The following is a 25,588-nucleotide window of genomic DNA, read 5'->3' on the forward strand; positions in this document are numbered from 1 at the left end:
TCCGGGAAACCACTGCTTACTTGTTCCAATATAAATTACATAGGTTGCCAGTGTATGTTTGTTCATACCTATCTGTACATATGTGCTTGCCTACTTGGAAAGAAAAATTGAATGTGCTTCTATTTAATTCTGGTTAAAAAAAAAGAAAAAGAAAAAAACCCAAAAAACCAAAACCCCAAAACAAAATAATGTGCTTCTATTTAATTCTGGTAAAAAAAAAAAAAAACCAAAACAAAACAAAGAAACTTAGTTTCAATCTTCTGTTTTTAATTAAATTGTACTTATTACCTCCTCACTGCCAGCACTGTGCTTTCTTGTACCGTGGTTGAGAGATTATGAAAGCAACTGGCACCAGTGTTGGTTTCTTCTTAACTGATTGCATCTCTTTGTAAATGTGATTATTTCAGTCTCTAACCAACCTAACCCTGGGATTTTCAAATCCACTCAGGGGAGGCTCTGGGCCTGATGCATACTTAATGTTTTTCATTTCTCTCTCTTTTTTTCCCCCTCATTCCTTTCTTACAGCAGCTCACAAAAAGTCATAGGAGATCAAATCCTGCCAGAACAGGCACTAATCCACTATATATTAAGCGTGCTATACTGTGTTGAAATTATAAGTACCGTGCCAAAAGGTTGTTTACTTTCCAAAATTTGAGGGAATTGAACAAAAGTCTCCGTTCCCATTTGTCTCACTGCATTATGAAGATTGTGCAAACATAATTCTCAGCCTGGATGCTGCTTTTCTTCCCTCAAGTAAGCATTTAACTTATTCTGTTCATCTTCACCAGACAAATGCTGGCAGCTCCAAGCTGGGTGCCAGAGGGAGAATGTACATCCAGCATTATATTTCTTCTGCCACCTCTGCATGCATTGTAATTTTTAAGAAGCATCATGCTGAATACATATGTACTAACACGGAGCATTCTCAGCCCACTGCAAAGGGATTAATGACTTTGAAGGGCAGAAAATCTTACAGGGATGTGGGTTCAAGCAGTGCAAGCCAGAGGCAGTACTGAAATGCAGAATTATCTTTGCAGTCTCTCCGGTCAAGGTTTGCTACTTATTTTTGTGTTGCTTTGTAGATACAAGTCTGATCAGGCTCATATAACCATAGAGCATGCTGAGTTGAAAGGGATCCACATGGATCATCAAAGTCCAACCTCTGTCCCTGCAGAGGATGCCCCAAGAATCACACCATGTGCCCTAAAGCATCATCCAAGTGCTTCCAGAACTCTGTGAGGTTTGGCACCATTTCCCTGGAGAGCCTGTTCAGTGCTGAACCAGCCTCTGGGTGAAAAACTTTTCCTGATATCCACTTAACCTCCCCTGACACAGCTTTGTGTCCTTCCCCTGGGTCCTGTCACTGATGACCAGGAGAAAACATCAGTGCCTGTCACTTGCCCTCATGAGGAAGCTGGAGAGCACTTTGGAGTCTCCCCTCACTCTATATTTCCCTTTGGCCACCTCTGGTCAGCTGCCTGCTCAAAGGCCTTCAAAGAGCACAGCTGTTTTCAGTGATCTGGCACAGGAGCAGGTGAAATGGAGGCCACTTGAGTGGAGAATTGCTGCTCCTCACCTTTGAGAGGATGCCAAGACCCTGCCCTTAGGGCTTCACGTCTGATTGTGTAAGGCTTGCAAAGGGGTGGAGAGGGAAATTCTTCTCTCTGTTGTACCACCGTGGAGGCTGAGAACGTGTGAGCACATTTGATGAGTGCTTCTTTGTACCCTGACATGCCCAAATACTGTCAGAAATCAGGTCTAAGTGGCTTGGCTGAGGGTGTAGAGGAAGCAGGTCCTGGTGCTCTGAATCCCAGTCATGTCTTGTGTCATCATAACATTAATATAAATCTAAATCCTTCCCTCTTTCCACTGTATTTTCTGCTCCTACAACCATTCGAATTTCTACCCCATCTTTTCTGAAGTGACTGATGACTTTTTTTCCTCTCTGGTTTTGTCTTTTTAGAATTCTCTTCAAAGTGTGGAAACACCAGGCAAAGGTAGAGTGTTGTTTGTTTGGATTTTTTTAAAGTATATTAATTCAAGGTGTATCATCATAAAACACGTTTTGCTATTTGTTTGTTTTACTAATCTGTTCGAGTGGGCATATTGCAGATGTTTACATGTTAAGGTGTATTATAAGGTAATTATGATTAGATGAATTTGAAGTGATCTAAAAGTGTAAATAAAACAGCATTTCCACAAAATAATGTGGAAACTCAAATATGGAGAATGAATAGCAGAGTGAAAAAACTGAGTACAGGTGGTGGTGGTCATGGTAGTTTTCTTTAATCACAACTTTCCATGTGGAAAAAAGGGAAAATAATGAACTTCATGGAAGCCTGAAAAATTATTTTTCTGTATGGCTTTTCCACCTGACTCCAATAACTTTAATTCCCCCCCTTTGAGAGCTTTAGTTCTTTGTGATCTTTTGCTGTACACACAGTGTCTTGTTTAATGATAGACTGTCATAAGAGTATATTAATTAACAGCAATGGACAAAATTATAAACCCTGCCTTTTTAAAGTCTCACTGGCTCAGAGGTGCCCAGCACCTCTCAGACCAAGGGGTGAGCAGGAGTTTGCTCTGTCAGGGGTTGGATTCCAGGAGGGATCAGCCTCATCAGGTGCTGCTCTACCCCTCTGTGGCTGCCCAAATGCAGCTGGGATGCTGCATGGGTACCATCCAAGGGCTCTCCCTCCAGCTGAGCACTGGGATGGGCTGTGGAAGGAATTTGTCTCTCCCCAATTTATTTGAGGAAAAAAATGGCCTCTGAGATGCTCTTTTCCTCTCTTTGCTTTTCTCGACTGCAGTGTACTCTGAGAGGCAAAAAAGGTGAATTATCTGCAGTGATTTCAGCAGTCTTTCAAACATACAGTTGCTTCAAACACAGGTTTCCAAATGCCAGGCTTGTTTCTGCATTATTCAACTTCATGAACAGCAGAGAAGGGAAGCAGCAATTCAGTTTGTGAGATGCCAGGAGAAGCTAAGCAGCTGGAGGGCCAGGAGGGGTGGGGAGAGAACATGCAGGTGCAGAAGGGAGAAGGTAAATTCAGTTTGTGGGACTCTTCTTTCTTGGATATATTCCTTTTTCCCATGTGTTAACACCCTTAATGGCAGCTAATTGCTCATGTTAAAAACAATCAATAGTTACTAATAAACATCTACCTGAGAAACATCTTCCTCCACACACTGTTCAGAAAATGTAATTGGAATGGATTTAAAACACGTCTCTGATTACAGGTATTTCCAAATTTGAACTTCATTGAACCGCAGCTCTCTCAAGGAAAATCTCATTTATTGAGTAACAGTGAAGGAATCAGTGTTCACTTTCTACTTCTCTGTACCTTTATTTATGCCAGCAAATCTTCAACTGTGAAGATTTCTCTGTTTGCTTTTGGCACACCCTAATTTCATAACAATTGCAGAATCCTTTAGGTAGTGTAAGATTAGAAACTGCAATTTACTGATAACAAGTCAGAACCTGCCAGGCCATTAGTCATTCTGTGGAGAAGCCTGCATTCAAATTTGTCCAAGGTAACCAAATCCCCATTTCATGTATGTTTTGACATGCTACATGCTTTACATCTGCACCTAATACATAAACTAAATAGACTAAAAGTCAGCAAAATATTCACAGCTAGGTTAATGAGCTAGCATGTCAAAGCTGGTGTTAAGAAGATGTCTGAGAAAAACCAAGTGTGAGTGCAATGGCCAAATCTGATCTCTAGGAATCAAGGGCTGAACTCCCAAATATGGGGAAAAACCATATTGCATCTTCTCTTGTGGGCATCACAAGTTTTCCTTAGTCCCTCTCTTCTCAGTGCTCTCCTTCATGATGATGCCACTGATCTAGGAGCACTAACCTTGAGAGGAATCCTGGTGCTATTTTCACCTGCTGAAGCTAGAAGTAAAAGCCAAATAAGTGGTGAGCTGTAAGCTCCTGCCAAATTCGCCTTTGTGTTTCCTTTTCCACCTCATTTGCTTCCCACCCTTTTTTTTTGCTTCATTGTGCTTGGCTGTCTAGGATTGCAGGTGTGCAAAAATCTGCAAGCCTGTGACCCAAAATTAAAGGAAAATCATAGATTTGCTCAGTGCTGTTACATCTTTCTACAGATCTATGGGAAGCTAAAACCCATGTGCTTTCCTTCCTCAAGCACCACATTTGCAGGTGAAGTCAGAATTGACATCTGAGGAAGAGACAGACTGGATTTCCCATTTTTACTATTCCTTTCTGTTGTATTTATGTTTAACTTGAATAAAACAAGATGAATTTTGAAGAGCAAGAGCACCAATCATTTACTCCAACTAATAATACGTTTCCTTTCCCCCTTCTTCCCCAGGAGATGATTATTACCCTGAGTATCATAAAAGAGTTTTGTTTATCTCCATTACAGCTTCTCTCTACCACAAAAGAGAAGAAGATAAAGGATACTAGTAAAATTAAAGCCTTACTTAAAAAAAAAGTTTAGAAACTGCCTTAACCTTGCTCTTTAATAACAGATTGTTGGAAGTTTATTATTAGTCATTCACTGTGGACTAAGCAAGTCAAAGACTATATATAAAATATCTAGCCTTGATTTAGTGTTCCAATAACTGCCTCTATTAACTGTGTTATCTCTGTAGAACAATTTATGCCACTGCTGTGAATAAAGCAATACTTATCCACATTATGCCTAGGTCTGGATCATGTTCTTTTTCCTCTCTGTGAAGACTTTAGAACATTATATTCAAGTTTTAGTGCTCAAAATATTTTCTTTCTTGTTAAATGGGAGGAGCTATAGGCATTTCTAGACATTAGTATCTTTCTGCAGCACCAAGTGTTCTCAGAAAATGAAGATTGCTCATATTAATGGAGATTTAGCATTGGAGTTTTCTGGAATCCAGTGTGAAAAGGCTGCAGGCTGGTGCAGACCTGAGTCTGTGTGTGGCTCTCAAAAGCTGATGAATGAATGTTCGTTCCATGTCCACAGCCTTGCTGCTCCGGGCAGGGATTTCAGGTCAGACATAATAAGCAGCTTTCAGAATTTGATCAGTAGTTCTCTGGGACCCACCCAGAAGGTCTGGTGTGCACCAGGAACTGAGGATATTGAATCAGCAGTCTTTTCCAGCTGAATTGCTGGAGGTGTTATCTTTTAGAGTGAATGCAGGAATGTGATGCTTACTATACATGTAATGTAGTCATCATTACATTTAGACTGTAAAGCTTCTTTAACTGTGCTTGGGATTTGATACTTATTTCTAGACCTGATAATAGAAGCACTCACAACAGAAAGGCTTTTTTTTTATTAAAAAAAAAAAAAAAGGGGGGGAAGAAAGGGGGAAGTGAAGTGGGGTTTTTTTGTCAGGGTTTCCTTTGGAGTTGAAAAATTCTTTTTCTTTCTTCCTTAGCACAAAGCCATTACATTTTTGTTTCGGGGAAAAAACTCTTTTTGTTTCACAATATGGAAAAATCTTAAGGGATTTTGATTGATTTTGTTTCATTTTTCTATGTCTCCTGCATTGTTTCCAAACCAGAGCACAGCTCTCCACCTCTAAGCTGTTGTTGTGCTGCATCCTGATATATTGTCCCTACAGCCAGAAGTTTTTTAATCAAGAACAATTTTTAAACAACTAGAACCCCCCAATTCTGTGCAAAAAGTAGACAGAAGTTATCAAGGCATTATAAATCATATAGGAGCAGTGACATTTTTGATACCAGGACAGCAGAAGATTTTTAAGTTGCTTTCAAGGAATAATCCATAGGATTCTTCAGCTAGTAGGAGAAAACAGTCCAGTAAATATTGGTGCTTGGAAACTGCATCTGGTCAGTATGTGCATTACAGCCTTTTCATGTTTTGCCTCTTTCTTATTACAATACTGGCTGAATGAATGCTGCTTAGCATTTTACTTAAAGGTCAGGTGGGTTTCTTTTTTCTGTAGTTTTTAGTTTTGGGATTTGTGTGTGTGTGTGTCTTCTGAACTGTACTCAGGACCTTGCTCTTTCTTTTTCGTCTCTGAAAATAAGTTGGAAAGGAAAAAAATCAAGCTCTCCTTCTCAAAAGTATTTTTAATCTGTCAAAAGGGTCGTAAGCCTTCATTCCAAATTCTGTTCAACCAGATTTTTGTCATGTTTTACCTGGAGAAAACGTGTACAGGTCAGAGTGTTTAACGTGTATTGAACTGACATCATCTGCTGGTGCAATAACAGCAAAGTGCCTGCTCTGTTGGAAGATCTGGAAATAAAATAATATGGGAATTGTAATACTGGACTGAGAGGAAAAAGTAAGTGGGTTTCAGTAAGAAATAAGCTACTATATTCCTTACTAAATCTTGGAGGCACTTGCAGGTGTATTCGCTAACAGTTTCAGGATTGAGGATTGTTCTGTTTCTCACTAGGTAGAATTTATTCCTTCAGACTTCCTGCACAAGGAAAAGGAATCTGTCAGAAATAAGCATATCTGGCAGCTGTGGTTAAAGTTCACTTCCTTGGTTCTCTCATTTCTGCATGTCAGATTTCTCCTCACCTTCAGTGAGAAGGCGATGGCAAATAATTTCACACCAGAAATACATCACGAGGTTTGAGTTGTGAGATTATTAATCTTGGTTCACTTTGCAATGTGGTTCTTTCATTGTCTCTTACATACTGGGTATGCCTGGAACACCTTTCTAGAAAATAGGTTTTGATGTAGCTGAAACTCTCAATCTGCTGTAGGAAGTCCATGGCCTGTGCTTTGTAAATCAGTGAAACACCAGTCCTCTCTCAGCTGAGATTTATTAAAAGGCATAAAAAGCAGTAAAAGTTCTCTGGCTTCATGAATGGGAGATATAATTTCAGCCTACCATATCCTATTCAGCAGCTCATTAAAATACAGTGAGAAAATGCTGACCAAGTTTTGTGAGTAATGGATGTTTACAGACTACCCAAGATGTTTCCTTCTAATTCAGTTAATTGCTACTGCTCCTAATGACTGAAGAATGGGGGTTGGAAAAGTGTTGATGCTGGCACAGGATCCATAGACTGTTTTATAACTGATCACTAGCAAGAATAAGAAAATTAATGTTGGAAAAAATCCTGGACCTGCAGACCAGATCATACTTGGACAATTGCTTAAACCTGAAGAACTCTGTTGCTGAAAATGTCTTCATTCTGTATGTTCTAATAATTAAATAAATAATGTTGAAGGCCATTTGTCTCCCTTGGCTGGCAGTGAAACAATTGCCCCCCAGTTGTTCCATTGCTGCCTTCACCCCTCACATGCTGTTAGAATAAGCTGAGAGGTTTTGTTTGGTTTTGTCTGCTTGTCTGTTTTTTCTTTTACATATCTGGCATCAGTTTTGTGGCTCAGGTAAACCATGAAAAGAATTTTTCTGCAAACATGGTCAATGGACAGGGCAGCTTGGATGTAGTGATAGGCATCTTGCATCTTAATCACATCCTTGTCTGGCACATGTACATTTTCTGTTATGGAAAATACTCCATTGTGTATTTTCTCCTGACTTCATTATTTGGGAATCCTTTGCTCACGGACAAATAGTTTTCCCTTTTATCTCTGGCTTAGCTGAAGTAGAATACATTACTTCTTGTTCTGGAAACAAAATCTGAACTGCTGCTTTGCCACCTAGAATAAAGATTCATTAAAACTGTGCATTTTCAGAGATTCTGAGCTACCTTTTCCCCTTTTTTTGGGAAAACACTGAGAAGGTTCTATTCAGAAATCATTGACTTCAACAGGCCAATTTTCATAAATAAGGAGTTTGCTATTACATTAAATTTACCTGTCAACCAGTTGGAGCAGGTTGGAAACAAGGAATCTCCTGAGGAACTGTTGGTCCTTAATGAAAAAATAGTGTGGTACTTTTCAGATAAAGTACTAGTTCAAATAACAATCAGCTGATGTCCTCTTCTAGACCTCCTAAGAAGGTTCCATGTGTATCACTATGGGTAAGTTCTTGGAATGTAAAAGAATTCAGCACAAATGAAACATTTAGTTTGCAGTTACTAAGTGATTGCACATCTGGGAATGAGAATTAAATGGTGTTCTAGGGGAAAAAATCACTAGAGACAAAGATTTTTTCAAAACTATTGTGATGAAGGATGATAAATGGTGTCAGTGCTAAAGAGGATAAATAAAAAGGCAATTAAAACTAAATGGTAGAAAGAGAGAGTAGAAAGACTGAGTTTTTTAGCCTGTTGATCTCTAAAATCATTCAGTTTTCATATGTGGAAGATGATCACATTACAAGGAATAGTACTCTAGCCAGTCCTTCACACATGCAATAATTTGCTGTCATTTTTTTCAGAAGCCAACCTCATTATATACCAAAATATTTCAATTTTATGTACATTTTTTATTGTTACATAATTACAATTTGTCTATTTTGAAATGAAGAGAAATAATTTCTTAGCACTGTTTTCAGTGCGTTTTGTGACTCAATAGTTCTGGGTAGTTGCTGGTTTAAAGGCAAAAAGTATCAAAGAAGGAAAATAAAATTCCTGACTGAGGATAAGGGTATTTTGGAAATATTTCTGTCAGGAAACTGGGATAGCTAAGTCCATCGAATGGTGTTATCTGTATGTGATGTTGGGCAGGACTGCTGCACCTATCCCAAGGATAAAAAGCTAATAGGAGTCTCAGGCTTCATGTTCCTGAGTTGTTTCTTCTTTTCCTTTTCTTTTTTCTTTCAATAGACACTGAGCTGATAGATGGCTGCTAACTTCAGTGGCCAGACAAGTTCAGGGAATATTTCAAGAACTGTTAACAGGTGGTGAGAGTGTGTTCTTGATCATGTAGAAAAATGTGACTTAGAAGGGTAGAAAAAAAAGAGATTTTTGGGTTTTTCTCTTGGAAGACAAATCAGCCTGATCTTGGAACAATTCAATATACTCTGACACTTTCTCTCTCAACCTAACCCATGCTTGAGAAATGAGTGCTCTTAATAGCTCTCTTCACTTGATGGAGGCTGCCAGGACTGCGGATTTGAATTTACACTGGTAATCAGGCAACCCCAAGCTGCTCCAAAAACAGAGAGGGAAGATGGATAAAAGCCAGGAATTACAGGAAAAAAAAATTTAAAATAAAATAAAAAAGCTAAAATACTGCAGAGCTGAAGCCAGAGGGAATGACATAAATAGAGGTGTGGTATAAATTAGAGTACAGCTTACATTTCATATCTGTTTGTATCAATATATATTTCAGTGTCCATTTTTGTGTAATATTATCACCAACCCATGACCACCTGAATGCTGAGTTTTTCTGATTGTGGCTGCTGTTTTATGTGTTCTATTAATTGTTTGCCTACAGTTGCAACAGCTTTATAGTCTTAAAATTTAACCAGTGCCTTTTCTCCCTTCTACTGCTGCCTTGCCAGTTTCCTTGAAGTAAGTAGCTACTTAGCTGCTGAAATGACAAAATACCTACTTCATAAAAATCCTTCCATCACAAAAATTGAAAGACTGAAATGGCATATCTGAGGTACCCAGTAGCTTGCTGTAATTGAAAATGCTTACTTTGAAAATGCCTTAATTTGAAAGCTCTGTAATGTAAGTAAGTCTGTTAAGGATACACCAGAAATGAGCTAAGGATAGTTTCAGAAGCACAGATGGCTAATTGGCTTCAGTTGCAGGTTATGTCATTTCAATTAAATTTTATTAGGAAGAATTTCAAAGCCATAACTGATGGTTTAGGATAAATATAGCTCTTCATAAATGACCTATTGCTAACCTTTATTTATTCTTCTGTCTCCTCTCAGTGTTAATAGAGGCTGCTGTGACTGAGCTCTCCACGGCCATCTCTCGTCTCATCCATGTCTACAGCAGCAGCTTTGATGCAAATTTCCAGCTTGCCAGCATACCTAGGAGCCCTTTATGTGCAGACATCAGCCTAAATTCCCAGCTGAGCTTCACAGTTTGTGCTGCCCATAACATCCCAGAAGCCTGGGTGACCAGGTAGGAGGAGGGCTCATGAGAAGATGTGTTGTCTCTTTGACAAAAGTCGTTTTTCACAGAGACCAGCTCCCCTCTGCTGCTTTGGTGGTGGTCCTAAATTAATGTTAGAGATTGTGTGATGCACACCAAGGCTGTTTGGACTGGAATTGGTGCGGTCTCAGCAGGACAAGTAACTGGAAGGGTTGGAGGCCAGCTTGCCAAGTGAAAGAGAGGGGTGGTTTTGCTTGAACCCAAAGTCAGCGAGGCTTTCTCAGCAATTTTTGCTGTTGGTTTGTTCCAACCATGTCAGGCTAAGCACCTGAACTGGTGAGGTCCTTCATAGATGTGACTGAAGTTTAGAGATCCAAGTGTACCTGCTATCAGCATAACACAAGAAAACAAAATAATAGAAATAGAATTTTGATAGAAAAAAGAGACAATTATATAAAAAGGTAATAGAAATATTGTCTTCTGCATTGCTCAAAATTTGGTAAAACTACTTGTCTCATCAAGTAGCTGCTGTTCCTAGTCTGAGCAAAACTGGTGTTCTTCTCTTACTATTTTGGTGTGATCAAAGGGGGACAGGCGAACACAGTGTGGTAACATTTTCATGAGTCAAAAAGTTGTTCTCAAAGTTTTTGTTAATTTTCCCATTGATCCCCCTTTACCTTCAATCCCAAATGACTGAGATAATTTTTTAGACTGTGAGCAAGAGACAGTACTATAGAGCGTTGTCTGTAATTAGCCATTTAACAAAAATCTGAGGGAGTTTGCATTAGTTAAGGTAATAAATACAGAACTATAATCATTATCCTGATTTCAGATGGTTATACCATTCCCACTGCATTTTATGTTTTACCAGAAAAATGTGATATTACACATAGCCTAAAGGCCACTGATGACTTGAATGCTATGTTATAGCACATAAAAATGAAAATATTTCTTCCTCCTAATCTCTCTTTCCAATATTCATAGGTGCTCTAACACTTGGTTTCCTCAGATTCTTTTATTGACATTGTTCACATGCATGCTCCTCATTCTTATTTTTCTGCACTGCATGAATTCATGCTGGCAGTGTCATGGATCTCATGTTCCCTTTCCAAAAGTCACATTATGATCTTGCAGCTGTTTTAACATGTATTTTAACATGTCTATGTTCCTGCATATTATAATGTATAAAATGTATTCTATAAGAAAGTATGCACATTATGATATATATTATATTATCTATCAATACTTTTGTTTAAATAGCAAAACTTAATCATTTGGTTGTGTGAAAACCTTTTATTTCCTGAACTATGCTCCAACTCTTTGTAAAGTTTAGATTCTAGAGGAAGTATTTCCTAGTCTACAAAGTAATTTTTCCTTCTCTGAACTGACACCTCATAGGTACTGCAGACTACAGATCATTTTCTTTCAATTAAAAAAAAACCCCAAATCTGCTATAATAATTACAAAATATAATGTTCTGGAAGAGATAAACCATTATTCTTATAAATATGGCAAATTCAGGCACCTTCAATCTGTGACTGCCTCAGATTTCCTGTTCACATTTGACTGTTTCCCATGTTCATCATTCTTGTCCAGAATGAGGTCTAAAACTGAGCCTGGCAGGAAGATCTGGAAGTTACAACACTAATTAGGAACATTAGTTATTTATAATCTATTTTATTAATATTTTAGAAGATTTCAGTAAGAAGAATGTGAAACAAGAGATATTCCCAGACCTAAATTTCACTCTGAAGCTGCTCAGTTCACTTTGTGAAGGCCAGCACAGAGGGCTTTAATGCTTCTACTGTAAAAATATATTTATTCTCTTGAGTACTAATATGTTTTTTTACAGATTGGGAAAAGAAGGTATAAAAAGAATCTCAGAATACCCTGGGTTGAAAAGAACCTTAAAGATCATCCCATTCCACCCCTGCCATGGGCAGGGACCCCTCCTACTGTCCCAGATTGCTCAGACCTCCATCCAACCTGGCCTTGGGCACTTCCAGGGATCCAGGAGCAGCCACAGCTTCTCTGGGCACCCTGTGCCAGGGCCTGCCCACCCTCACAGGGAAGAATTTCATCCTAATATCCAATCTAAACCTAACCTACTTCAGTTTAAAGCTTTCCTTTGTCCTACCACTAAATTCCCTTGTGAAATATCCCTCCCCAGCCCTCTGTGGGTGCTCTAATGTGTCCCTGGAGTGTCTTCTTCTCCAGGCTGAACAAGCCCTGTTCTCTCAGTCTTCCCAGGAGAGGTGCCCCAGCCCTCTGAGCATCTTTGTGCTCCCCTCTGGACCTGCTCTGACAGTTCCATGTCTTTCATCTGCTGGGGGCTCCAGAGTTGGATGCAGCTCTCCAGTTGGGAGATTTCTTGTTGACTCTAGGATCAGCAAGTACCAACACCTCACTTATGTCCAAATTTTCACTGCAATAATGAAAAAAAAAAAAAATAATGCCAAAAACTTGGAACAGAACCCAGATGTCTTTAAGACTTCTCTTTAATTCTGAACTTTAGGGAAAAAAAACCAAAAACTTCAAAACTCTTCCGCACACATGTTAATATGATATGAATTATTATAATTCCTTTTCTTATGTAAAGATTTTCATAAGTTCCTGAGTGGCTAACTCCAAATGTACTGGACATAGTATATTACAATTAATTTTTTTTTCTCTCTTTTGTAGCTACAAAGTTTTCTCTTTTTCCTGTTTATTAACTTATGCTGGGAAGATAATATGTCAAGTGAAGATTTGCAAAAATACTACAGTTAAGAGATCCTTCTTTTTCCTGGCTGACTGGAATGAGAAGTAAGTTTTGGTCTGTGTTTGATATATGTATATCTGACAGATATTACACATCCAATAGTCATTAAAAAAGCCAAAAAAAAACCAAAACCAACATATTTTTTTATGGGTGTTCTTCTGAGCCAATTAAACTGCACAGAATTCACAGAAACTTGGAGAGATTGAAATGAGAAAGAAATGGGACAGCCAGAGGCAGGGAAATAGGACTGAGGAAAGTCTGGTCTGACAATAAGCTAAACTGAGCTGCTCTGTGAACAGCTTTTGTTCACTGGAGGGGTCCAGGAGTGCTGGAACTGAAAGCAGATGCAACCAAAGCTGTATTTCTGTTCCTTTGAGGAATTCCACCTTTTGGATCTACCTTTAATATATCTGCAATCCCGCCTGAGAATCTACTTTAACTTTTCTTCATGGTCCTTTTTTTACCCAACAGCTGTTTGGGTTATTAGGTTGGGGTCTTGTTTGTTTGTTTGCTTGTTTAATTTTTGGAGGGGTATTCTATTTGGTTGTTTGTTGTTTTGTTTTGGTTTTTTTGGTTTTTTTTTTGTAAGAAGAATCTGCAGTTTTATGATGAATAGGGGTGTATGTGTCCTAGGGAAACTTTGGCAAGCATTTGCTTTCTGCAGTGATGATACTGAGAGTTTTTCTTCACTGCTCCAGCTTCAGAGTGTTAACAAAGGTCTGTATCACAAAATGCATGTCTTGGTGTCTTTATTACTGTCTCATCAAAGCATTAATGGTTCTTCAAAGTTAACTCTGTCAAACATTTTTATGTAACAAATGTTGTTGGCCTCTCAGTGAAAAGGACAGAACAAGTTATTTTTAGCAGGTAAGCCAGTTCAGTTTCCCAATAACTGTTTCTAACTAATTATGAGTAAGGAAGAGTTCATGAGACAGGGAAAGCAAACTTGAAAGCTATAAATAAGGACACGTGAGAGGTTGACAATTGCTTCTCAATTCTGTTCATGGTAATCAGAAGGAGTGGGAAATGGCTGTCTTGTTTTGTTATTCAAAGAGGGAGGTGTGCAAATTTGCATCATTTCCAAGTGTTGGAAGACTGATGATCTTAAATTTTGACATTAATGCTGATTTGGAGTATTTCAGATTTTCAGCTGAAACCTATCTAATTTCTTTCAGTAGCTCCTCAGCACAGTCCAGGAAACTTTCCCAAATCCAATAGAAATTTGATAGATTTGGAACTGGGAGCAAAATCTTATGCTGATTTTTTTCCTTTCACTATTACCATGTCCTACTTCTAACATCCATAATTGTTATGTTTTACAGTCTAATATATATTTTTTAATGCAGCTTCTACTCTTGCCTACTGTTAAAGTGTGACTATATCTTTTTAAAATTACTAAGTTGCATTCTTCTGTCACTCTGTTACTCAGATTTATCTTTTAGTCTGTTTTCTTAATCTCCAGTTTATGCAGATCTTTTGTTTTCCTAATGACTATATTATCAATGTGGAATAATCCTTTTAGCTCCTAGTTCCTTATATTGATTTTGTTTATTCAGAAAAAAACTTAATTAATTTTACTCTCTACTTAAGAAATTTGAGCTCCCACTGAATACACATGGAAAAGGTTAGAAAATTATCTATTCAGGAAAAAGAAAATGCAGACTTGTATGGGTAATTACACAGATGATCTTTCCATACAGCATAAAACTATCTGGCTTATTGGAATAATTCCAAGTTATTATTTTAGATAAATTTTTATAAGTGAACTGAATAACCAAGCAAGCTAATGGTCAATGCAAAGTCAAGATGAATATTGATGAAAAATTAATTTTCTCACTAAAAAAATACAAATCTGTCATTGCTGTTAAGACAACATCTGCTTTTAAGCTGTGGTTAAGAAACATCACACCATCGAAGCACACTTGAACAAGAGAATGATTATCATTCAGCAGCTCTTGGTTTTTTAAGTGATGTTGTCCTCTGAAGTCACAAGACAGCCAATAACTGCTGCTTGGCAATTCTCCCTTAACAGGTTCCTTATTGTGAAATAGCATTTCACTGATAAGGTAATTCCAAAGGAAAGTTTAATTAAGCTCTTCCTGCCTTTGCCAGCTCTAGTAGTTACCACTGGAGTGAGTGAGTTTTTATCTGCCTCTTCTCAAACACTGTTACTCAGGTTAATTGTTGCCAATACTCATCAATGTATTGAAGGGATTTGTCAGTTGCATTTTCCTTCAGAGTGCAACTTCTGTAATTTATAGCTCAATATATGTGCTAGAACAGGTAGAAAAATGTAGAAGGAACCCACTTGTAACAATGCTCAAATATTTTAGCTTTCATTTTTTTCTCTTTCCTGGTTTTCTTTTAGGGTCAACTTCCCACTACGGATAAAGACTCTTCCAAGGGAAACCATGCTGACAATAAAACTGCTGGGAGTAAACAGTGCCTCTAAAAATACAGAAGTGCTTGCTTGGACATGCTGCCCATTGTATGCAAAAGAGTAAGTTCAGTTTTAAGAGAAGACCATTCTTGAATAGTGTTGTATTCAGCCTGGGAGAAATATAAAAAGACAAAATTACTCATTTCAGGACCTCCTGTAATAAGACTGAGAGCATGTGCCAGTAAGAGACAAATCCACAGGTGTCTTTTTCCTTTCTTTTCTATTTTCTCTTTCTTTTTATTTATTCTCTTTGTTTTCTCTTTATTTTATCTCTCTTTCTCTCTGTCTCTCCCTTTCTCTCTCTCCCTTTCTCGTTTTAGGTGACTCTTTAACACTTTTTCTTTCTTCTTCACAATGTTTTTTAGGGGTTTTTTGGGATTTTTTTTCTGTTCTCACACACTTCCATTCTGCTGAAATTGGGACAGTTAGTGGTGACCACAATGAGCACTTTCCAGTCTCCACACCACTTTAGAACCTTTCTTCTCTGTTCTAACCACTTCTTTCTGCACAGTACACAATGTAACAGTGGTTTAAAGGTGCTTGTGGTTTGAATGTGTCTAGAGTGATGTACAAATATCCAAGGTAAATTTTCTGCAGTGCTCTAAATATGTTTCAGTAGCACTAGAGACATCTGAATTTAGACTGAGTCTTTGCACTGATAGGAACTTTTTATTTAGGCTCCATAGCCCTGAAATACCCTCAGAGAGATATGTTCAAGCCCCCCCCAAATTTCTATATTAGCATCAACATCTAAGCTGTAGCCCTTTCCTTATCTTGAGACATCTTGATCTACTTCTCTACATGGTGGCAATCACCATTCAAAATAAAATAAAACAAAAAATCTGACTCCATGTATTAATTTGCTATATTGATAGACCTTGAGCTTTTAATCTAAGAGGTGTAGGAAATGATTTGGACTGGGCTAGATGCTTTTTCCATCTTTCCAGAGAAAATTGAAGGTTACTCTGCTCTTTTGTGACTTAGTGTTTAGAGCACTTAGCTTGAGGAAGGAAGGAAGAATGAATCAAATCTTTGCTGCAAGGATTGCTGGGGCAATTTATTAAATTGCTTTTATTTCATAGCTAGTCTTAAGAAGAGCACTTCACTCTTCCATTGTGTATGCATTTTTAAAGAAAGTATGAAATGTGTTTGAGGCATAATAACTTAATGAGAGAACACTTACCCCATTTACCTCCAGAGGTTCCTATAGGAGAATTCTGTTCTTCAGGACCTGTGTTGTTCTGGAGGTTTTCTTTTCCAGCATTCAAGTCCAGTAGGAATGACTTTTGGAAGGCCTGAAAGTCCTCAGCTCCCTGTGAGGTCTATATTTTCATGTATGCCATCAGAGCAAGCACATTGGGTTTTTTTTCATAGATTCCCACACCACCCTGACGGTTTGAAAAATTTGACTGCAAACTGCTCTGTTCTTTCCTGGAACACACAATCAGCACAGTGAAGGGGATGGAGGGCCACTTTCCATTCATTTGCTGAGTAATTGGAGAGATCACTGTTGAAATGACCCTTCAAAGCAAAAATCAAGGCTGAGTTGTTGCAGGAATGATTTAGGAATAGCACATTCAACACCCCCTAATCTGATAGCAGTGTCATTTACAATTACAGTAATTACTACACCACAAATAAGCCTAAATGCCTTTTTCTCCTTTGGCCAACCACAGCTCCATAGGATTATTCATTCTCTGTGATTTCAATTGATTGACAAACTGGTTTGAAAATAAGAATTGCCCTGAAACTCCCCTTGCTGCTGGAATGCAACTAAACTTTCCAGAGTTATTTCAGTAGAGTACTTCTGAACTTGGAAGTATGCACCAAGAAAAGATTTGTACCTCCAGTGTCATGCTAATATGTCAAGAGCACTTTGTATTACTGCAAAGATTATGGTATTAGGGTTTTTAAATAACAAACTCTGTGAATGTGTGTAAAGAGATTAAAGAAATCTGACCAGGAAATCTTTGACGAAACATTTCTAGCTCAGAAAATAACACTTTCTCAAAATAAAACTTTCCTCAGAGGTGAATTTGAGTTCTAAAAAAGTCTTAACATTCTTATGTCTAGAATTTAATTTACTGGGGAAAGGACAGAAATAAGCTCTTTGAAGAAGCCAGTTGCCCTGAGGTATTTGCCTGGGTCATCAAACATCCCAGTTCAAATCCTTGTCCCCGTTGGTCTTTTCTCAGGGTCAGTGAAGATAAGGACACTCTTTCCTCTTTTCCTGCTTGCATGCTTGACAAAAAGAAAAAAAAAAAAAAAGATTTTTTCATTAAACATTGGAAAAATAAAATAAATGTCAAACATGTTTTTGTAAATACTGTTCCTCATTTCTGTCCTATCACATCATTGTCTGATTAAAACCACAGAAATTCTATTCAAAGTTTTTTAGCTTATGTTAAAGAAGGGGAAAAAAGACCAGTTTTGGATTATTCCCAGGTATTACTTAGAATCTTGATCTGTTAGGGCAAAAGAACACTAATTAAGAAGTCTCTGAATTTGCTCCTCTTTGTAAATTTTATATCTAATTTCTCTTCCCAAATAATTATTTTCATTGTATGATGGCATCCCTTCTTTGTACTTTACTGATTTACATTTAATTTGAACCAAAGATTAAAAAACATGAACTTAACAAGTATACAAATTCTTTTCATCTGTTTCAAGAGGTATGAAGTTTCTCATGCTTTTGAACACGACCTTGTTGAAGTCTCTTGCCAGATCAAAGGCCTGTAGTTATTTGCTGAGAGTTCACCACTCCCATTCTCCTCTAAAAAATACTAATCAGATTGGATGAGAAGTATGTGTATATATATATATACATATATATGTTTATAAAGAAACAAATCTAGCTCTTTATTTAAAGCATATTACTTAATTTTTTTTGTATTGCAATCTCTTCTTCTTTCCTGGCCTATTTTGAAACCACACAATACCTAAAAATCTCCTCAAGAATTTGGCCAGCTTTAGGGTTTTTGTTGTTGCTAAAGACTTGTCAGTGAACAGATGTTTAGCAAATTTGCTTAATTTACATTATTTCCTGAATTCTAGTGTTATCTTGCACTCTTCTGACAGTTTTCTTGCAGTGTGCAGATTTATTACATGATTAGCTGCTGGATACACACTGTAGTCTTAGCCAAACATGTGTTGGGATTCCTGCTTATCAAACTGACTTGCTGAAAATATTCTCCAAGCGTTGCCTAAATGGAGTTGTTTACTCTAAAATCATTCTTTGTAAGCTAATTTTGTGACTTTATATTTTTGGAAAAAAAATTATGAAGTAATCAGGAACATAAATGCAACAATTTTTTTGAAGTCTGGAATAATTTTGTACTCAATGTAATTATCACTTATATATTTATTCTACAAATTTAGGGAAGTTATTTAAACTAGAAACTGTGGGGATGGAGGTTGTGGTACTTATAAATGTCTGTAGTGTTTAGCATTGCTTTGCAGTTGAAATTTGTCTCTCTCTTGAATTTTCTAGAAATCTGTAATATTTGTAATTATAATAAAGGAGTTATTTCACTGTATCATTCCAATGCAGAATTAAGACTGCTTGAGTCATAAGATACAGGAAAGGGTTTTTTAGATATTTTAGCAGCTTTGCATTTCCTTTAAATTTAACCTCCACTCTGAACTTCTGAGACTTATAATGTCATGTCTGGGGGTACTTACATTATTTTTACACAGTCCTTTTTCCTGAGTTTTCCATTTAATTCAGCCTAAGCAGTAACCCTCCTCTAATGTTATGTACATTTTTGAATGAACACGGTGATAATGAGAGTAGCTGCCTGGTAGGTGAGCCATCATATCTGCTTTTCTCAGCCTTGTCAGAGAGCTGACTTCAGACAGCAGCCCTAAATCAGTGCCAGTAGAGCCTTTGCTGGTTCATCTGTATCAAGAAGTCTAATTAAATGCTAGAGGTTTGGAATCCTGTGTGCCAGCCTTCCACTCCTTCACATCAGAAGCTGTGTTACTCTCTTGGGCTGAACAGTTTAGTGATTCAGAGCTGAGTAACAAACCAAAAATCAATAATTTTGGAGCAATTGGGGAATGGCAATGTCCCCCACAATGCTCTGGCTTCACTGATTCTACCACAATTCATTTTTGTGTTTCTGAATCAGAACAAGCAGCAAAACTTTCCTCTTGTGGGGAAAGTCTGCCATGGGACTTCAGGGAATAATGTTGACTTCATCAACTTAGGATAACTTGAGCTGCGTTTAAATAGCAATGTAATTTTGTGTAGCAAGATGGGAAGGTTATTTTAGCTCCAGTAATAAACAAGAGAAGGGAATCTGTGTAATTCCGAAATTAATAAATGGCAGTAGGCACAGAGCAGGATGTTCACTTTCTGATCTGCTTGGTAGTGAATTTTTTACATGAAAGCCATTTTCTGTGTCTGTGATCATTACAGAGACTTTAAAAGGTCATTACCCTCACCTCAGAGATGGGAAATGTGGAATGGTAGGCAGAATGGGCAGTGACCTTTCTGAGCACATCAACAGAACCAAGTAGCAGAGGGAAGAATCTGTCTGTTCACTAAAGGATATGGTTATCGTGCTCGTGATGATAATTCCTTCCTTTTCTGAATGGATCCTGCACTCTCACCTGCTTCTTTTTCTAAAAAATAATGATGCATCTTTTCCCTGTTTCATTCATCCACTTGGCCCCTGTTATTGTTCCATTTCTGTGTCCAAAAGCTGATTTTTCTGAGGAATATTGACTCTGCTTGTAGTGCCCCAAAGTTGGCTGGGGGTGCTGGTTTGGGCTGGGGTAGAATTAATTTTCTTCCCCATGGCTGGTATGGAGCTGTGTTTTGGATTTATGCTGAGCACAGGGTTGAAAATGCAGGGATGGTTTTACTGAGCAGGGCTTTCACAGAGCCAACTTTTCTTCTTCTCTTGTTGCCACACTGGCAAGGAAGTTGAGACTGGGTGGGAGGAGACATGGCCAGGACAGGGGACCCAAACTGACCAGAGGGGTATTCCAGACCATGGGGCATCATTCTCAGGGTATAAAGTTGGGGGGATGAAGGAGAAAGAGCAGAGACATTTGGAGTGGTGGCATTTGTCTTCCCAAGTCACTGTTACCTGTGATGGGGCCCTGCTCTTCTGGAGGTGGATGAACACCTATCTGCCCATGGCAAAAACTGAATTAATTCCTTGTTTTGCTTGGCTTTGCTTTATTTGCATGACTTTTGCTTTCCTATTAAATTATCTTTATGTCTGAGAAGCCCATCTGCCTTCAAGAATTCTTCTTTGTCTCCTGGACAGTCTTTAGCCACATCTGTTCTAGGTGTAAATGAGTTGAAATAATGAGCTTAGGAAAGGTCTCAAACACATCTACACCACCTCTGAGGTCTATGCTACTTCTTACTTTTGTCTACACAGGTTTCCCAGGAAAAAAAAAAAATAACTGAATGTATTCTTTTTTTAAAAGCTCCCATAGTTTTAGAGCACAATATGAAAGTGATTAGCAGTAATGAGAGCTCAAAAGGGTAATTTAGTCTTTATGTTCATTTATTCTCAGCTACTCCTCTCCCTTCTAACAAAAGTGCCAATTAGTTCAAATTATGATGTAAATCTTTGTCAACAAAGGATTAGTTGAAGAGATGCAACTCATTTATTAAAGGTCAGCTGAGTACACATCACAGGAAAATCTCTTTGAATAACCATTGATCACTTCCTCATTCACATCAATTACCTAAATGAGAGAGACTTCATATCACACAGTTACTTTCTTCCAAGTATCTTGTTCATATCACAGCTTTTCTTCTGCCTCCATTTCCTTGCAAATCCACCTACAGCTGCAAAAAAACCTTCAGAAAATAACTGTCTTTAATCCTCCTGAGCTCTGTTCTCAGAAGAAAATAAAACAAAATGTCTGTGCTAACTACACAAACAGTTCAAGAAGTGGAAAAGGAAAATTAGTCCTGAATTAGATTTATACTCATTTATGTTGACTGTAACAGTCACTTTGTGGGAGTTTCTTAAATCTTCTTCAGATGGTTTAAAGAAATTTATTTCAATTTGCAATTCAAAAGATACTTTCTTTACAGCAATGTTGCAAACTCATGCTGGGATCAAATAGGGCATCTGGTGTTTCTTGTACCTCTGACATCTTCCTCCCAAGTGAAAAGTGGACATTCAGGCCTCATTACCTGGCTGGCTCTTTCTGCTGCAGTATCTAGTGATTCTCTCAGTTGTTTTGACTGAGCAGTGTTTAAAAAGACCTTAATTAAAATTGTTTTAAAATAATAGTAAAAGAAGAGGTGCTGAACATAATTAATTTTCCAGCCTTACTACTCATTAAGATATAGACAAATCAAGGGGTAAGCCCACAGTATGAGAGCTTCCTTTATTCAGATACTGCAATCTGAATTTGAGTTGGTTTATGTTTAGAATTTACCTTCAAACTTTCATATTTTATTCAAGTTCTCTAGACTGGATTATGCTGACCTGCCAAATCAGGCTGTGTTTCTTATCTGCTGGCCACATGCATGCCTGTTTTACTGATAAGACTTTCTTGTAGGTGTAGTGCTAAGACTGTTACTTCAGACCATAACCTTTCATCTGTCCAAAAACTCCGTGTGGTACAAACTATCCCACTCAAGCTCCTTTCAGCTCTTTGCAGACTCTCGTATCATACTTCCCCCTCCCTGCCAGCTACACATAAAATCAGCAAGGATCCCTTATGGGTGCAGTAGATAGCCATGAGTTTCTTCTTTTTGTGGAATAAATGTGCTGCCCTCCACCTTTTACAGTGTATCAATGCTTCACAGACTCTACCATATTTGCCCTTAAAACTAAATCTTGGGACGGAATATTGTATTATCCTTATTTTTACACCTGGCTTAAAGGGCAGTCCCTGTCACACAAGAAGCCAGTGGTAAAGTGCAGAGTTGACTCAGAATGTCTTGGCAGAGGGATTTTTTTCATGAACCCTGCAAATGCAGGGTGCTGCTGTTGCAGTGAGGCCATCAGGATGCAACCTCGACTGTGGCATTCACATCCTCTGAAAAATTCCTTCATCCAGGATGTTTCTCCTGTGAAGCTGAGAAGCCTCAGAGAAAAAGGAAGACAATTCTTATCTCATTTGCTTCTCCTGTGTTGTGCTCATGTGGAATGTGTTTGGAGATTGTTTACCCACAGGTGATTATTTCATTGGTTTCATGTGAGTTGTTTTGACTCATTGGCCAATCAGTCCCAAGCTGTGTTGAGATTCTGGAAAGAGTCAAGAGTTTTTCATTATTATCTTTTTAGCATTCAGTAAGTATCCTTTCTGTATTCTTTAGTATAGTATTCTTTAATAAAGTATAGTATAATAAAGTAATAAATTAGCCCTCTGATAAGATGGAGTCAGATGCATTCTTCAGGGAATCCCTGCAAATACAATACTCTACTGGCTGAGGCCAGATTTGTTCTAGTCACATAAAGGGTTTGCTCTCTTTTTGCTTGTCCTTTGAGCTCTGCAGTCCTTCAGTGGGGTTTCAGTGATTACCAGTGCAGTGTTCCTCCCTGTTTCCTGCAGGAGGCTGCTCCGTGGCACCGTGCTGCTCAGCCTGGTACCGTGCAGCACCCTCCCCACGGCAGTGATCACCCCGGGCATCTGCAGCACTGAGACACCAGCCTCAGCCACCCTGCAGGTGAGGAAGCCAGAAAGCAAAGCAAAGGCTTGGTTTCTAACCAAGTGCAAGGAAAAGGGGTGTTCCCACATCTCATCCAGCCACCCAAATTGAAAATCCAGTTTCCATTACAGCCACTCAAAGAATTACATCAGGTCTGCAGGGTAGTTTTGTCACCTTTCCAGGCTGAGTTAGCAACTGGGTATTTCAAGGATAAAGCAAATTTGTTTTCTGTATTTAAAAATCCTAATGTCTGTTAGCAAATGAAATGTAAAAGCAGATAACACAGATAAATGAGCCTGGCCTAAAAATAGCCTTGTTTTAACAGATAAGTAAATGGGGATTTTCCAGGCTGAGGAGGTCAGTCAAAGACCATGCCTTAAAATAGCTCCTCCTATTAATAATTCAGGGAAGTTGAGACAGTAAATGACTATTAATTTATATCTCCTGAAATAAATGAAACAGGGATTTCTCATTCTGCCCCCCTCATTTTCAGTTATTCCCATTTTCAGTTATTCCTATCACAAGTTGTGAACATGCTGGAAATGTTGAAAATATGTATTTTTATAGAAAATATAGGCTTGGGTCTTTAACATGTCTTGGAAGAGACCTTAAAGATCATCCAGTTTTGCAAGGTGACTAAGTGTTTTATAGGGAATAAATTTGTTAACTTTTAGAAGAGAGATGCATATCAAATACTTAAGTTAAAAATTAGATAGAAATAAGACATTTTGGTGTGCATTAACAGAAAAAAGCTGGATGCAAACTGAGCTGAATTATGAAGAAAAATCTGAATTTTCAGATAAGTCTACTCACATTATCAATTACCTGAAGATTTGTAGTTTTGGTTGAACGTTTGCATTCTCTGTATCTTCAAAAAACATTATCCTTAATTTCTGACAGGCATGTGTAAGAATGGAAAATTGGTAGATGCTGTACAATATATTTGCAAATTGAACATCAAGAGGAGAAATCTGGAATCTGATTTCCATCTCTTGCAGTGACAAACTACACATCAGAAATAACCTTGATTAAAAAAAAAAAAATTTAAAAAAAAAAGTTTGAATTTATGCAGTTTTAATAAAATTGCAATATGATGACTGCAATTTTCTCAGGAAATTTAGGTTCCACTGATTTCTGTGGATAGCATTTATCACCAAAATTTTAAGTAACATATTACATACAGTGAGCATCCTCATATAATTATCCCCCCCTCTTTTTGTCATGATTTGTATATACTCCTTGTACAAATCCAAGACAACATTTATGGACATTTGTGTTGGAGATTACACATTGCTAAAACCCCTCTTTTTTTTTCTCTCTCTCTTTTATTTCATGTTCTGTAAATAAAGATTGACTTCCCAGAAGCTGATTTGGAGTTCATTAAACCTGAACCTGAAGAAAGAAGAGGTGATCTCGTAGAGCCAACCCAAGAGTGCCTGAAGCACATTGCAAGACTTTCACAGAAACACTCTCTCCTGCTGTAAGTTGTCCCCACCTCACCCTGCTGGTTCTTGCTGTGCTGTACCTACCCTATTGACCACAATTGAATTTATCCAATTTGTTAAAAACAAAATTTTCCTCTGAAGGAGCCCATCTGGGCTGATTTGAGAAGTAACACCTCTAAATGAAAGAACAGATCACAGCAAGGCCTAATAAGGCCCTGGAGGTGGCAGTGTATTTTATCAGTTTAGAAAAGGGTTGTTTTTTTCCTTTCTATTACTAGATTTTTTCATGTCTTTAATGCAAGAAACTAATTTTTCATTCAAAACATAAGATTTTCATGTGATGCAGTACATCTGTATCAGTATTAGCAAGAGCACCTGTAGGTTCTATGGAATTCACCTCCTTTAGTTATTAAACACTCAAACTTCAGATGGAGCTGAGAAATGGCTTTGGAAAAATCTGTTTCAAGTTATAAGCAAAGAAACAAGTATGGAAAGTTCAGCTTCCACAGAAGGTGGATAAAGACACAGTGGTACAAAACACACTCTGAACTGAGGTGGATTAGTATGCTCTGCTACATGAATGTTGCACTACCAATTAGGATTATGTACTGCATAAAGTCATTTTGGGTGTAATCAGAGTGGAATTTGGAGCACAGGTGCTTACAGAGAACCATTATACTAATGGCAGTTAATTGTGTGAATTAATCCTCCATCAAAGGTCAAAAAGTGCACTAGTTTTGCAATAACTAAATAACTTAATTCAGCACTCTCAGTGGGATATGATGTATCTGTTAAGAAGGTTTTTCTGTGCTGATTTCTGTGTTGGTGCTTTGAGGGTTTTTAAAATTAATTTGTTTTAAAAAGGAGTTGTGTTTCATGTTTAATTCAACTTTTACAAAGACAAAATATAAAATTATTTTTATTTACCACGGGATCTGTGATTGGAGGTTTTGTTATTCTGTTTTAAAATGGGAATGGGATGTCAGTTTTTTGTTATGAGGAGCCACGGTGACAGTGAAATTTCCACCTGCAAAATATGCTTCAGAATGATTTAGGGAAGTTCAAACCCACTGCCCGTAACTTCTGTTACGACTTCTGTTACCATTACCGCATTTCAGTGGTTTCAGGAAGAAGGAATAAGATCATTAAAAAATTAGCAAAGTACAAAGTAATTTGTCAAAGAAGAGAGCTCATGCCCTTTCTCTGCTGCTTAAAACCTTGATGTCCATTTTATTGAGAATGCTGCATGGTTCTTGTTTTCAAGACTCAGGAAGGACACAGCAGATGTGGAAAGTGTGCAGAGAAGGGCAACAAATATCATGAAAGGGCTTAAGCTTCTCTTTGACCAAGAGAAGCTACAAAGTTTGGGACTGTAGTTTGGAGAGAAGACTAGAGGATGTCTGTGTATGTACAA

General features: G+C 37.9%; 1 protein-coding gene across 1 annotated transcript in view; it reads left to right on the forward strand.

The window, feature by feature from the left end:
- Positions 1-25,588, forward strand: part of PIK3C2G (phosphatidylinositol-4-phosphate 3-kinase catalytic subunit type 2 gamma) — a 186,195-nt gene that overhangs the window by 37,292 nt on the left and 123,315 nt on the right. The window contains 6 exon segments of the mRNA XM_041398704.1: positions 1,964-1,991; positions 9,730-9,925; positions 12,578-12,700; positions 15,025-15,156; positions 22,633-22,747; positions 24,079-24,209. Of these exon segments, the coding sequence (XP_041254638.1) occupies positions 1,964-1,991; positions 9,730-9,925; positions 12,578-12,700; positions 15,025-15,156; positions 22,633-22,747; positions 24,079-24,209 (725 nt within the window).

This window comes from Onychostruthus taczanowskii, unplaced genomic scaffold (assembly GCF_017590055.1).
Source record: "Onychostruthus taczanowskii isolate IOZ18803 unplaced genomic scaffold, ASM1759005v1 scaffold15, whole genome shotgun sequence".
NCBI lineage: Eukaryota > Metazoa > Chordata > Aves > Passeriformes > Passeridae > Onychostruthus > Onychostruthus taczanowskii.